The sequence below is a fragment of the Linepithema humile genome, chromosome 6, assembly GCF_040581485.1.
Source record: "Linepithema humile isolate Giens D197 chromosome 6, Lhum_UNIL_v1.0, whole genome shotgun sequence".
In the NCBI taxonomy this organism is placed as follows: domain Eukaryota; kingdom Metazoa; phylum Arthropoda; class Insecta; order Hymenoptera; family Formicidae; genus Linepithema; species Linepithema humile.
The window spans coordinates 809,133-824,205 of NC_090133.1; the positions used below are offsets into that span (position 1 = coordinate 809,133).

Below are 15,073 nucleotides of genomic sequence, written 5' to 3' on the forward strand. Positions count from 1 at the left end.
AAACTTGTGGACTAAAATCCTGGTGTTTAAAATATAGTGTGCAATAATACAGCATGTTCGTAGAAGGATTTGTTTGGAAAACAAAACGCGTTAGTTAAAGTTCCTAGGAAATGTATTTTCTTATTGGATGTCGGACGGAGTATGAATCGTCCATAATAACGAGTAGTAGTATTACGCAGCAGTATTAACCGAACGAGGTGGTAATGGTGGTGGCGACAGTGAGTAGTAACAGCTGTAACTTTTCGGAAGATTTTAGACTGAACATTAAATTGTCGTGTTATTTTGTCACGGCTCGAGTTGCACACAAACTGGCTGTATCGCTTTCGGTAAGGATGCAAAAATGTTACGAGACACGCGGCTAAGATTACGACATTGACACGCGGTGTGAATGAAACGACTAAATGCGGTCAGCGAAAAGTTCGTATACAACTAAACATTTCTGTGGCACGCCATGTCGCGCGTTTCCCAGCTGATGCTTCGTTTGACATATAGTATTTCTCTAGGTATTTGACAGCTGAAATTGCGTAATTACAGAGAAAATATAACGTGCATCCTCTCACGCATGATTCAGTCGTGATCCAATAAAATTATCATCGGGAGAATGGCGGAGCTGGATGACTTGTTTCACACGGATCAATATGTAGGCCCGGAGCGGCTCACCGATCTCTGCTTTAAATTGATCTGCGAGAATCTCGACATTATCTCGATAAAGGGAAGACGGGGTCATCGAATATTACGGAAAGGGATTACTTTCCCGAGCGAGATATGTGACAAAATTATCGAGTATGCGCAATACAGCGAGGCGACCGAGGACGACGATTGTTTTTTTTCAATCTTTAAAAACTTAGCGGCTACTCGACTGAAGCACGTTAAAATCTCCAGTTGCAGCTTAACTGACACTTCGGTTCAGACTCTTACCAGTCACAAACTCTACGATTTAGAACTTACCGATTGTAGTAATTTAACGGAACTTTGTATCGAACATATTAATGCCAATTCAGAAAATCTTCATAGTTTAGCATTTCATGGAACTTCGATGATTGTACCATCGCGTTTGAGCCCAGGTAAGAAACTACGTATGATTATTAATTTATTTTGTAGTGTATTATAATAATATCTAATAATTGATGTGTCAGTTAAAATATTTTTTACATTTTATTGTAGCTGAATCATCTTTCGATTACTACAAACGAGGATATGTTTTCAAAACGCCAAATTTAAGACGTTTGGCATTAGGATATTTAGGAATAGCTGCATCAGAATATGTCTTGTTACTGGCAGGATTAATCAATTTGACGCATCTGGACTTATCTAATAGTTTTGACATTGATACTTTTGAATTTTATCATCTAGTACCAAATTTAGTGTCGTTAACTTTGTATAATGTTAAAGTCAATACGGATTCAAAATCTTTTGTTAAAAACATCAGCCAATTGAAGAATTTAAGGTACATTCTAACAATTATATAAATATAATTAGTCTTATTATATAGTATAAAATAACCGTGAAATCTAGTCGTAACATTTTTTCTCAAAGATACAAATATGTAGAGAATTGAGCTTAATAGACAATAAGCTTATGGATTTAAATAAAATATTTTTACAGGCACTTGGATATTTCACAGTCAAATTACAAACACGGACAGTTTGAGAATCCTAATAGAGTCTTAGCTGACTTAGTAAATGGTTTACCACAATTGGTTTCCTTAGATATCGGTGGTACAAATCTAGCTGGAAGAGGTGTAGCCGAACGTCCTATCGACATGAAAATCGAGGATACTAATCTCTGTCAGCTTTCTGACATACCAGGACTCGCCTCTAGAATACATAAGCCATTACAATTTTTAGGTCTTTATGGTACTGCCCATGGTGCTTGCAGAAGGCACGACATACCAGCAAAAGTGGTAAGTTTCACAATTACATGCTGGTGAAATTTTATAGTAATTGGTGTTTTTATGAGTAAAATCAATATAGTTTTAGTAAAATATTACTTTTTATTTATCTATTAATTTTTATAATATAGGTGGCTGGTGATGCAAACGAAGATCAAATATTGATCGCAGCTCATGTTTGCATGGACAATAAACAGGAGTTGTTACAAAAAGTACTCAGTGATTTATACCATGTGTTTAGATATGAGAATTGCCACAGAATGGATCAAGCACTGTGCACTGTGTTGGAAGCGATGGAAAAGCATCCAGCTCAGAAGCATATACAGATATCAGGAAGGTATGCATATACACATTGTATATACACTTACACATTGCGCGCACTTTATTATTTTTAGATTGTTTATTGGCCAAGAGAAACGGTTGCAAAATTTGAGAAAGCATCGTTAACGTAGCGTCAGTAAGCTTGCGACTTTAATTCAATATATTAATATTGCAGCGCTACCTTATTTTACATAGTAAAAATGAAGGAAAAAGGCGAATTAGTAGCACGAATGAAGAGAAGAATTATAAGTACCCTCCTTGCTGGTATGAGCGCGCATAGAGATGAGGAAACTATGATGCGAAACGGATGTTTGGCATTGTGCCAATTTCGCATACCACAAGATGTGGTTTGTTATTTTCAAGTTTTCTAGTTTTTACGTTATTTTATCATTAAGTTTGTTACAATATTAAATGATATAGATATTTTTTAACTAAATAAAAAAGCTGAGTGGACATTTGTTCAGTTTTTCCAAAGAAAAAAATTTCGTTTTTTAATAATATATTAGGAATTTTTAACTTGCGAGGTTCATTTCTAAATAGTTTCTAGTCATAAAATATTCATTTTTTGTTATTCTAGTATAATAACAGTTGAAAACAATCTATAATTTTCGACAGAATTTGAAACTAAACTTTCTACAATTTTATGCATCTCGTAACACGCGTAAAATGTAAATTAGTGATACATATTTTGTATATGTATATTCTTCAAATGTTTTCTAGATACTTATCTCGAATTCTGTTGCAAGTTATAGATCGTTTAAAACGGGTCCAACCATTTTCAAATAATATAATTATTATCATTTATTTGTAGATGTCGAATTATGAAGCACTTGTTAAAGTACTTCTACATTCAGCCAGACATTCGGAACCAGAGAGTTTTGTTCAAAGAATCGGTATATATTTATTAAACTCTTTGGCTTGTCAAGTGGAGGGTAAAGAAAAAAGATTGCTCGGCAAATTGGGTTGCGTTAAGACCATGTTGGAATTGGTGGAATATAGAGTGGAGTCTAATATATTTGACGACGTATTAGAAGTTGCATGGTCGACTATGTGGAACATGACCGATGAAACGTCCATAAATTGCCAACGATTCTTAGATGAAAAAGGCATGGCATTGTTTCTGTTGTGCGTAAAGGTATATAATTGTTACATTTGCTTAATCACGAGTGTAATTGGTATATTTAATTCATCACATGCGTATGTATTTTCACTGTGATAATTTCTCACATATCGTTCAGCAATATCCACACAAGGAAGAATTGTTGAGGAATATGATGGGTTTGCTCGGTAATGTAGCAGAAGTCGAGTATCTTCGAATTCACCTTATGCAGGAGCGATATGTAACAGTCTTCGCGAATCTATTACGTTCCAATAGCGATGGAATCGAGGTTCTGTATATACTTGTGTATACCTTTTTTTTTTTATTTGACTCATTGTGAAACTTGAACTTTACTAGCTAAACAAGTGCGTTGTTTTACAGGTTCCGTACAACGCCGCTGGTATATTGGCACACATGGCATCTGATGGTCTTGACGCTTGGACGATAGAAAAGCCGACTCGCAATGAGGTTCTTAAATACATGGTGCAAGCGATTGAAAGTTGGGATTTAAATGCGGAACGCAATATCAATTATCGTTCTTTTGGACCATTGCTACGCCTGTTGGATGTATACCACACTCCTCCGTGTCAACATTGGGCCGCTTGGGCTCTAGCCAATCTCACCAAAGTATACCGTATGTATGCGATACGTCAACGTTTTTGTCAAACATATCTAGATATAAGCGTCATGTTTTTTTTTTACAATGCGATTTATGTTTCAGCATTTAAATACTGTACATTGGTAGTGAAAGAAGGAGGAATGGAGAAACTACACACATTGATAGCAGACTCCAGACCGTACGAGCGTATAAAGGAACTTGCAAACTTAGTGATTGAAAATTGCTGTCAATACGAAAGTCATTCCGACGATGTAAACGTTTCTCATTCGGCATTAGATGCGGAATATAGTTTGGATGGTTAAAAAAAAAGATTTTAGTAATATCGTTTCATACATTGAATTACTTGTGTCGTTTCTTTAGACAAAATGAGTTATAATTGGTATTATTAACAACACAGAGAAGCCAATCAGTTAACCAGTGCGTTAAATGACTATAATTTTTTGAACGAAAAGATGGAAACGAACGGATGCTCAATATTATAATTACAAGAATTAAGCATGCGAGTGCGTGGCTGGATGCCTGTTGAAAGCATGTGTGTGAGTATGAAGAACGTAAAATATTTTAAAACTATTTAATATTATCGGCAAATATTTATCATATACATTATTGGTAATGATTGATAGTTGACCGAACCGCGGATTCTTTATCCATTCAGTGTACATAATTTGCTCATCGTAAAAAGCAAAAGTTGCAAGTAAGGTAATTACCTTGTCTCTCAACTATGACTTGTCTTTAACTACGTGTATTAACTTTCGTACAGTGGGTGCTTTTTTTCCTGTCCTTTTTGCTTCTTTCTTGTAGATAATACAGCATAAATAATTTGTTCTTATTAGAATTTTTCTGACATGTAAAAGCGAGATAGACAATTGAAAGATCTTGCGTGTAAATAGAATTTATGAAGAAGCAGTAAAGTGTATTAGATTTAAATGTTTTGTAATTTATCGTTATTAATATTAAAATCCTCTGAAAAAATTAACTCCAACTCAATTAAGTACCAATTATGCAATTGAACTTATGCTTTAAAGAATTTCTAGATCTTTATAGAGTTTGGACAACAAATAATATAACAATACATTGCCTGAAATTAAAAAATGTAGATTTCTTTTGTTTTATACTTTCTTCTTACAAAGAAAGAGCGGACTCTGAGCTTTGACAAACCATTCTTCTCGATCGATTTAAGCGCTACAAAGAATCAAAAACTTGTATTCTTTTTCATACTTTTAGAAAATATCCCAATATTTAAACAATTACAAAAATCAAGTAGATGTGAAGCATTAATCACACATCTAGAATTGAATTTTCATTATACTGGCCAAAAGTTTTTGAATGAGAATCTCTGTTCAATATCCCTAGATTTGGTTATAAGCAATATTTGGACATGATTGGATGTTCGTGATAACTATCGGATCAGTAAGGTTGTACGTCTTCGATAGTATTTCATCGATGATCAAAATCGTTTTAAACGTAGCCATTTTGTAATGTCTAAGGTTTGGACGCCCTAGAACGCCATTGTTCCAAAAATTTGCCTGTCGACGTTTTATTTCAGTCAAGTGCATCTGTGTGTTATCCATCATCGCATAGTTTTTTCTAAAGAACCTGCAGTCGCATTATCTTGATCAATACGTCAGAATAGGCGGAATTTATCGTATCTATTATTCAATAGATCAAAAGATTGATCATAACCGTGTTTTTGTCGCAAGAAGAAAAAGAGCTACTTCAGTTCGGCAAGGTGAGTTGTGCTTGATACGTTGTGCTTGATACTAAAAGCCTATCATTTCCTATCATGTAAATACAGAACTGTCAATTTTTAAAATTAATTTTTAGGTTTTAATTCATAATTCTGTTTCCCGAAGTATTTCATAAATGTTTTTCAGCATTTCAGAGTTATATTACCACATCGTTTTATCATATCAGAATTTTGCCCTATGTAATCAATACTATCACATTATACAATTTTTTTTTCTATGTAAAAAATTTGTTTTGTTTGTAAATGTAGTGCGATATTATTCATTTTCATCAGTTACAACCACAATCATGATATCAAATAACAAATTATATTTGTGATTGTGAAGAGGCTATCGATGTACATATTCGATAATGGTAACCTGTACTACATACGTTGTATAAAAATGTTTGTTTTTTCCATAGACTATTGATGCTGTATCTACTACAGCCTCTTTTCTTTCTCTGTCTTGCTCATCGATAAGTTGCAACCATGAGTTATGGTTACAATAAGTACAGGTTGGTAATGTACATGATTCTTAATGCAACAGGATTTGCATATAATCTGTGAAATAATTGCAAAATAGTTTATTTGTATGATTTAACAAAACATTTAATATATCAAAAATTGTTTTTTAAACAATTTTTATACAATTTAATGCCATACACTTCTATAAAATATTACATTTCAATGCCAATTGTTTGTGCAGTTTTCAAAATAATTATCGATAGATCTTTTTTGGACAAGAGTAGAGAATGAAATACATGGAACATAGAAAAGAATACAGATATAAGAGAGGCATAATGACAACACTTTTTTTGAATTTTTTTATAGTTCTACTATGAGTTCTCGAGGCCGTGGATTCAGTTCTCGCGGTGGAGGTTCTTATAGAGGCCGAGGCGGCGGTGGCGGAAATGATTGGAGTAGTAGTTCAGTTGGAGGAAATATATCTAGAGGAGGTTATTCATCTTCTAGAGGTGGCAGATTCAAATATTCAACAACAAGCTATGATTCTAGATCGAAGTATAATTCAGGTAATGTTCAAGAATTAAACCTTTATTGGGTCTATTTAAAACAATCAATTAGCACAGATTTAAAAGACAATGAAATATTATAATATTAGAAATTAGGAAACTTTTTGTCAATATATACAAATTGCTAATTGAAGGATCTATATTTTTCTCAAAGCTAATACCTTTGAAAGAAAGCAAGGGACTTTTTAGAAAAAAAATTTGTTTATAAATATTTCTAAAGTTAATATTTCATTTATAATGTAACTACAAATATAAAATTATAGTTTAACCTTTTCAGAGACGAATTTATTAAAGCCGTGACAAACTTTATTCTTTTTATTATATTTATTAAAATTTATAATTATCTAACAATTGTTTGTCAAATATCAATTTTGTTCTGTTGGGATATCGTAATGAGTATTTATTCGTAATAGTTTTTATTATAGCTATCATATTTGAATTAAATAGAACCAAACATACACATATGTGCCAGTATCCTTGAGAAAGTTAAGGACTTGCATCAACACATATTTGAACTGTTATTAGTATAGCGAAAGATCAGTTAGTGTAAATCATAATATATAAAATGTTTCTAAAGAGAAGAAATACGAGGAAACAACGCTAAAACGTTAGTGATTGTTTAATTTATTTAACAGGAGGATCAGAAAGATATTCCAGCAGAGGTGGTCGTGGTGAGCATTCCAACAGTTACAAAAGACCTCGCGTAAGTATACAAAATAAAAATGTAGAGAAGTTCAAAATATATTTTTACAATATTATACAGATATTCAAAGCATAATAAAGTACTTTTCGCAGGATTCCTATTCAGCAAGAGACGACCATCGATCCTCTAGCGAGTCCACACGTAAAAGAATAAGAAGTGATTCTTATCAGGTATGTGTTCTCCCCTTTTCTCATTCCGACTTGCTCCGCCCATTTCTCTATCTTGCATAAGATAAGTAATAATTTAAGTGAGAAATGTAGACAATAATACGGCATTAATTTGTGATATTTTAAAATTGTGCGGCCATGATAATTCCGTGACTGAGACTATTTTTTTTGCAATAGGAGATTTTAAAAATATTATTTCTATTTTATGTAATGTAATTGTGAGAACGAGTGGTCCTGAAAGTTTATCATTTATCGATTAAAGCGTGTCGTATTGAAGATTAAGTTGAAAAAAAAAAAAAAAAAAGAAAGAAAATAGAAAATAATTTTAGGGCACTTGTATGTAAGAAAGATTGGTATACTTTAGGCGAAGCATTCATAAGTTGTCATACTTTCCTTTCAAGCGACGCGAGCCAACGGCTTCTCGAACACTCATTCTTTTTACGTTGGGGAACTACTGCGGTGGAACACTACTGCGGTGAAATCGTCAAATTGTTAAATGATGAATCATAAAAAGATGAAATGCCTACATGGTATTTATAATGTTGCCTACTAGCCGCATATGGTCGTGTTAAAATTTGAGAACTGTTTGAAAAGTCAACGGACAGTCAAACGAATAGATGTGTATGTACGAGTTATTCCCCGTTATAAAACAATAAGCGCAATTAAGCCACTTTTCTGTGCAATAACAATGAAAATCTAGAGAAGTTGTAGAAAAAAAAAAAAATGCACGACATCCTCAGGCGTGGCCTTGTGACATGGAATTTTCATCGAGTACCATCCATAAGCACCGTGCAGAGTTATCTAAATTATGTCGAGAGCACAAATTTTGAATAATATCTATACATTCGTAGACCTTTCCAATCGCATTGGGACGCGTATGTCCTTTATTTGCAATTAACAAAGGGAATTAGAAAAGGATTAATATTTAATGTATGCATATCCCTGCGTGATGGTGGAAAATACTTGGGAAGCATTCACTTATAATGCATGCGAGGGAATGTACGAACGAAAAAAAAAAAAAAAAATGAATATACATGCGTATACGAATTCTATCATTGTTCCCAAGCGCAGCCAAGCATGAATGATTATCCACATAGCGGCAGCTTTATTACTTTTGTTTATCACCTTCGTGTATCACGTTGACGCATCGCAGAAGAGTTTCCACATGTATGCATACAGTATAAAATATAATTCTACCAAGTTGGAAAGGTCTATCGAGAGCATTGTGTATATGCACCATCGAATGGCAAAGTCGAACATTAGCTCGAGGGAAGTGAGAGCCCTGCTGCTACTCCCAAGATTGCAAATGTTATGTGAGCCAGATTAGTGAGTACATTTTTCGCAAACTAACAATTAACGCGAAGTCATATAATAAAGGCAGCGAAAAGGCATTTAGGGATTCCTTGATATTTAGGGAAGGTCAAATTGTAATCTAGGCGAATCCAAATGGGAGTGGGTGTAGTAATCGCGATTGTCAATCGCGTGTGACTGTGACGGCCACGACCGGCTGGGACCATTTCAAGTGCTAAGCTTCATGCATGTAACAACCGAACGATGAAATGCAGATGGATTTATAGAGATATGTCGTTATAATCGCACATCGAGAATTATCCTGTTAATCGATCGGTCAATCGAGCAATTAGTTAGTCGTTTAGTCAATCGTTCGATCACTTGCTCAATCAATTCATCGATCAATCAGTCGGTTAGTCGATTAGCCCAGTTCGACGGTAGGACTTGTATGTATAGAAAGATAAATGATAGAGAAAAAAAAAAAATAAATGGTCGACGAAGGATAAAACGGTAGCATAGAATAAAATGTAAGAGAAAGAGGGCAGGAAACGAAACAAAAAGAAAGGAATACATGGACGGAGCACAATTGAATTTGATTTGGCAGGGTGGAGGTAGCGGTAGCGGCTCACAGAGGTATTCGTCGTACGGTGGTTCATCTGCATCGGCGCCCTATGACGATAATAAGGGATCGTCATCGTCCGCTGTATATGAGGACAAGAGACAGAGCGAACGCGCGTCGTCATACCACCGTTCTGAGGATCGTCATTCCGCCTCACGGAACTATGCACCTCCGCCGCCCCCTCGGATTAGCGAAATGGCACCACCGCCGACTCAGAGATACACCTCGAGTCGCGGAAGAATATCGCATCAGAGCTCAAATTACAGAGGTCGTATTTCGACCCGCGGCAGCAGCGGCAGAGGGGGTGCGTTTCACCGTGTGAGCTCTCGATCGGACGTCATCGTGGCTCGCAAGCGTGCCCTGCACTCGCTCGACTATCGTCGAAAGCTACTGGGTTCACGCTCGCGAGACTACATCCAGCGTATGCGCTTGACCACTACCAAATTGCGCAGGAGGTAATTTATTAATACAATCATTTACACCACAACCGTACGCAAATATCCTCGTTGCGTGTGTTTGCTTATTCTCCTTTGGTTTATGCAAACCAACTCTCAATCAATGACTTGATTGTCGCAACACGACGATAAAAAGTAGACGAAAGCAAACAAACATCTATGAATAAATGCCAAAGTAAATCGATTGATAAAAAAAAAAAAAAAAAAAAGTCAAGATACAAACGATTGCACGAAACAAATATTTCGCTATCGAGAGAGAGCTTTTTGCAGGGTTCGAATAACGAAGAAATCGATGTTGATACGTATAGACGCAATGTGTATCATCAAAATGCAATGTAATAACTTTTGATACGAGAACTAAAATAATTGTACTTTGTTCATCGTAAGGCATAATTCTCTTTCAAATTTATATACATAGCGCAGCACAGTTCATTATTCATATAAAAATTTTTGGTACGACCGAATGTGCGAAGAAGTCAGAACGCGATGCAAAAAATAAAAAAAATAAAAAAAAAAAAAAAGAACGAATAGTAGACACTTTTAGCGTACAAACGCATTTCATATTTTGGGACATAAGACCGATACTAGATCGCGATATTTGCTACGTATCATCTATCAGCAAGCTTTGCTCGATGATACAACAAAAGACAGAGGAACCCAGAAGCGGAAGAAAGGGAAAATAATATAAGTCAAAACAAAATTGCTGTGTCATTAGTAGCGGTACTACTAGGCTACCCGGAAGTAAAAAGGACTCGGGATCAGGAACCAGTGTGAAAGACAAGGATAGAGAGATGGCCAAAGTCATAAACGCCGAGTTCTCCGACGACGACGATGAGGAGGATGATAATAAGAGCAATTGGGACGACGAGGAAAAGGTAATTCGCAACGTTGAGACGATCTTATCGTACGACATTGTTCTGCATGCTTCTTGAATAACTTTGTAATATTTGTTCGATCGACGTGTCACGTAGCCGCACGAAGGCGACGAGGAGGAGGAACTGGAGGAGGAAGAGAAAAAGAAGGAGGATAAACGCAAGAAGGAGAAACAGGACAGGGAACGGCAGCACACCGAGGATGAAGAGGAAAAGGATGAGGATATTAAAGAGGACGATGATCAGAAGCAGGAAGTGAGTTGTTTTACTATTATAGCACTAACACTACTATTATCCTTTTCTTTTTCCACACCTTTCATTGGATTCCTAGGAGGATGAGGACGACGAAGGCGACGACGAGGAGCGAGACGAGAACGAAAAAGCGGAGCGCGAGAGAACCGCGGGTTCCGAAGAACTGCCGAGCCGACGGGACGGCAGAAAGTTCATCAAATTGAAATGTCCGCATTGCGCCCATCACAGCGTGACGTTTAAGGAATATTCGCTCCATCTGTTCTCCGGCCGTCATAGCGCGGCCATGAAACGCATCGCGGCTCGACATAAGGCGACTCTCACGCGCATGAGAGTTGTTCAACGGCAAGAGCAGAGACGTATCGAGGCGCGCGATGCAGCACGCGGCACTCTACCCTCGCGCACCATGTTCTGTGCCATTTGCAAATTGAATTACCGTTCCTTGAAATCCGCTCATCAATTGTCAGAATCTCACCGTCAAATGAAACGATTCCTCACACCGTTCTGCCGTGTTTGTCGCATCCAATTCCGATCACCGATGTTTTTCGAGACGCATATGTGTTCTCTGGAGCACATCAAGGTAATCCTTACGTCTCGCTAATCAATGCAATTAACGTTATCAATTTCCTTTGGAAAATGTATAATTAATATATATATATATATATATATATATAATTGACGTAAATTAAAATTGTTATAATTAATAATTTTTTTTCGCAGAGGAAGAGTATATTGAGGGAAAGAATGAACGCGAATGGTAGCGGCGAAGCTGAAGCTGATTCTAGCGCAGCTGAAGAAGATGACAAGGAAGTTAATCTTGATAATTTCATGACCTTAGACTCCGTGGGTGACGTGGATGGTACGCAACTAATATTCCTAATTTGCTAGAGTATTTCATCATTCTTCGTTGAATCACGCGCATTTATCCTTAAACGCTTTACATTTATGTTATTTATAGAAGACGAAGAGTCTAATGATAAAAAGAAGGAAAAGGCTGAAGGTGAGAGCTCGAACGAGGAGAAGAAATCAAAGAGCAAACAGATGATAAAAGTCGGCGCGGAGTACATAAAGCGTGTCGAGGCACAATATTGCGAGTTGTGCAAAATATACTTAACTCGCAACGAAAGTACGGAAAAGGCAATTGCTGCGCATTGTTCCACCCGCAGCCATCTTAAACGGTAATACATTTAACATGAACGAATTGATACATTCGGCAGTATTTACAATTGCGCATGTGCTACAGGTATGTACGAGACAACGATGACAAGGCGCTCAGGCGTCAAGCGGAAAGAATACATTTGCAATCGTCGTCCTCTTCAACGAGTGTGAATCCTACTAGCGCAACCGCGAGCAATACATTGGAGGTAGCAAAGACTTCTCCTGTCAACTCTGAGCCACAAGTATCAGCGAATATCACATCTGTCGTTACGCTTGATAATAACGGTGTTTGCGACGTGGAATATATTAAGATTGAAGAAGAAAAATCGAGCAACGTGGAATCCGAAAAGAACTTGAAAGATGGTAAAAGCAATCAGGGTGACGAAGATGATGATGACGATTATCGCGCACATGGTGGCGATAAACGAACTTGGGACGATGTCGATAAGGATCTAGGCGATATATTGCGGGAAAGTGAAGCGGGGGCATCAAAATCGAGCGATGACGAAGATTCGCGATACGATCGTTTCCGCAATTCGGACAAGAAGCAGCCTGGAAAAGAGAAAGAAAATGAAAAAAATGAAATTCTCGACGATAAGAGCGGTAATAAGATTAAAGATGCAAAAATCAAGATTGAAAAGATAGATATATAATATTATTGAGATTTGTTTTTTGCTTTGAATCATTGATTTGTTTGAATTCATTTCAATTACTTTCTGATCGTAAATGTGTCTTATTTCAGTGATCTAATTTTTTTTGCAAAATATCACGCAGACGTAGACAAACACACGTGCATACATAATTTTTTTAAAAATTCATAAATGCACAGAATATAGAGATCAGAACAATACCAATATGAAAAAAACAATATATTTTGTGGGATTATAAATTATTGTTTGATTATATAAGAATGGAGAGTCTCGTATGCTTTATTCTACACAGAAGGTTTTAATATTTTTATATCAATTACAAATTTTCAAATTCATTATGAATTTGAAAATTTATAATTGATAGAATTAAACTCAATTAAAATTAAAGAATAACAAATACATTTAATCCTATAAATTTTTGTAGGAGTAAATGTTAATTTTTTATGTAAATAACAAAAAATAACTAGAAGAAACATTTTGTGAAATTCCAATAATTGTCCACAGTGTGTGTTGAAATAAATAAATATCTTGAAAATAGATGTTTTTTTTTCCAGTTTCTTTTGTTCGTGATCATAGAATTGCTCAAAATGCAGTAAGAAAATTAAAAATTTATAGAGTATTGAACTATAATTTAAATTAAATTTCTTAGTTTTTTTTAGCAGAAAAGAAGCATTTTCCACCTTGTGAATACTTTGTGGAAAAAGAATAAACCTACGAGACCGCACAAAATATATCAATTTTTCTCTGATACATTTGTATACATATGTATGTATATTTCTTCAAATTAAATCGTTAGCGAGAATTTAATTTCTGTGCATACATATGAAAATTTATTACACATATTTCATTAAATTATTTTACAATTTATTTTTCAATTGTGTATCAATTATGTATCAATTGCAGTGTATTTAGTATTATAATCCCTGCAATTTTTAATTTTAATTTATGTAACTGTAATGTATAAATATCATGCCACTGATACAACCAAGTATTGCAGAAAAAATCTATCAGAAAAATAAAATACAGATATATAGTCATATATTATATATAATTTTATATAATATATATAATATATGTGAAATATTAAATGAACGAATTTCTCAATTTTCAGTTATTAGCGTGGAAGAAGATGTCTGCGTTTGATATGTGCGCAACATGTAAGCTTACAGATTAATGCAGGTTATTGAGTATAATAAATTCCGCACTCTTTAGAATCGATTATTTAGTGTTTTGTTTCTGATCTATCCCTGAATTAAATCTAATTTTTTATTAATAAAAGGATGTTTATTGATTATTTAAAAACTGTTTAATAAATGTATTGCTGACAAATTACTATTGATCGCAGTTATGATGCAATAAAATAAAGTCATGAATCTGTATTTCACGATTTCGAGAGAGATCATAGTTTTCTGCAGTTTCTTACTGTTTCCTACTGTCTAAATATTTGCATCATAGTTCAGTATGATATCTAATAAACAAGAGAATTTCAAGAAGCTAACAGATTTATATAAATCAGTTTTATATTGCAATTGGAAAAATCTTATATTCTAAACTTATATACACTTATATTTAGAAATAGAAGAATTAATCAATCAAAAAGTTTTATTTCGTGTAAAAATTTTGTCCTTCGTAGTAAAAAGCATAAAACATTATTTTGAATAGAAATTTGTTTTCAGATTCTTTCGAGACATACTATACATTAATTTTATTTTTTCTATTAAAAGAACGCTTAAAAGAATCTCCTAATGAATAGTATTATGAAATTGTGGCGGTTTCACTTCTTGCTGATTGCGAGTTACAAAGTCTACTATCTTTGCTGTCAAAGTCTCCTAAAATTTTATAAATTTTCGATCATTAATTAATTAATTAATTACCAATTATTAATTGATTATTAAGAAACTTCTATACTAACCATAGTAGTATCCGTGACGAAAGTAACGCCATTTCTTCATTCAGCTTCATATATACACGTCTTGTTATCTGCATGATTTTATTAAACATTTTATCTTCCGCATTCTTTTGTATTTTCACGTTTTCCAAAATGTTTGAGTGTGAAGGTTTATTAATGTTTGAGCCGTATGAAGCTGCCATGATGAAAGATTTAAGGCACAAACTCTGTCTAAATTAACACGTATTAATTTACACTAAAAATTAAGCACAATAGTTTTTATGCAGTGATCGATACAAACCGACGTCAAATTATTGATTGTCGATGATCGCTGC

The 15,073-nt window shown here is 34.8% G+C and overlaps 2 protein-coding genes and 1 long non-coding RNA gene across 11 annotated transcripts; 2 read left to right on the plus strand and 1 right to left on the minus strand.

The window, feature by feature from the left end:
- Positions 1 to 177: 177 nt before the first annotated feature.
- LOC105673217 (protein zer-1 homolog) lies at positions 178 to 4,906 on the plus strand. 5 transcript variants are annotated; one of them, XM_012368695.2, is made up of 10 exons: positions 182 to 417; positions 504 to 1,064; positions 1,165 to 1,447; positions 1,606 to 1,903; positions 2,023 to 2,228; positions 2,388 to 2,559; positions 3,024 to 3,347; positions 3,451 to 3,600; positions 3,693 to 3,945; positions 4,033 to 4,906. In XM_012368695.2, the coding sequence occupies exons 2-10, from the start codon at positions 602 to 604 to the stop codon at positions 4,230 to 4,232; spliced, it is 2,349 nt and encodes a 782-aa protein (XP_012224118.1). In that variant the 5' UTR covers positions 182 to 417; positions 504 to 601; the 3' UTR covers positions 4,233 to 4,906. The 5 variants fall into 5 exon arrangements, with proteins under 5 accessions (XP_067213461.1, XP_067213459.1, XP_067213460.1 ...); XM_067357360.1 differs by having other exon boundaries at positions 178 to 326; positions 3,693 to 4,906; XM_067357358.1 differs by having other exon boundaries at positions 180 to 417; positions 3,693 to 4,906.
- Positions 4,907 to 5,363: 457 nt separating this feature from the next.
- LOC105673215 (DNA ligase 1) lies at positions 5,364 to 14,068 on the plus strand. 5 transcript variants are annotated; one of them, XM_067357356.1, is made up of 13 exons: positions 5,364 to 5,659; positions 6,079 to 6,171; positions 6,488 to 6,687; positions 7,323 to 7,390; positions 7,471 to 7,560; positions 9,452 to 9,921; positions 10,637 to 10,796; positions 10,893 to 11,048; positions 11,125 to 11,622; positions 11,763 to 11,901; positions 12,001 to 12,220; positions 12,286 to 12,803; positions 13,962 to 14,068. In XM_067357356.1, the coding sequence occupies exons 2-13, from the start codon at positions 6,146 to 6,148 to the stop codon at positions 13,991 to 13,993; spliced, it is 2,577 nt and encodes an 858-aa protein (XP_067213457.1). In that variant the 5' UTR covers positions 5,364 to 5,659; positions 6,079 to 6,145; the 3' UTR covers positions 13,994 to 14,068. The 5 variants fall into 5 exon arrangements, with proteins under 5 accessions (XP_067213457.1, XP_067213456.1, XP_012224116.1 ...); XM_067357355.1 differs by having other exon boundaries at positions 12,286 to 14,068; XM_012368693.2 differs by having other exon boundaries at positions 10,640 to 10,796; positions 12,286 to 14,068.
- Positions 14,069 to 14,438: 370 nt separating this feature from the next.
- LOC137000530 (uncharacterized) lies at positions 14,439 to 15,063 on the minus strand. Its single transcript, XR_010890789.1, has 2 exons — positions 14,763 to 15,063; positions 14,439 to 14,679 (listed from the first exon to the last, which is right to left on the minus strand). It is a non-coding gene; the product is annotated as an uncharacterized lncRNA (long non-coding RNA).
- Between the last annotated feature and the right edge of the window lie 10 nt (positions 15,064 to 15,073).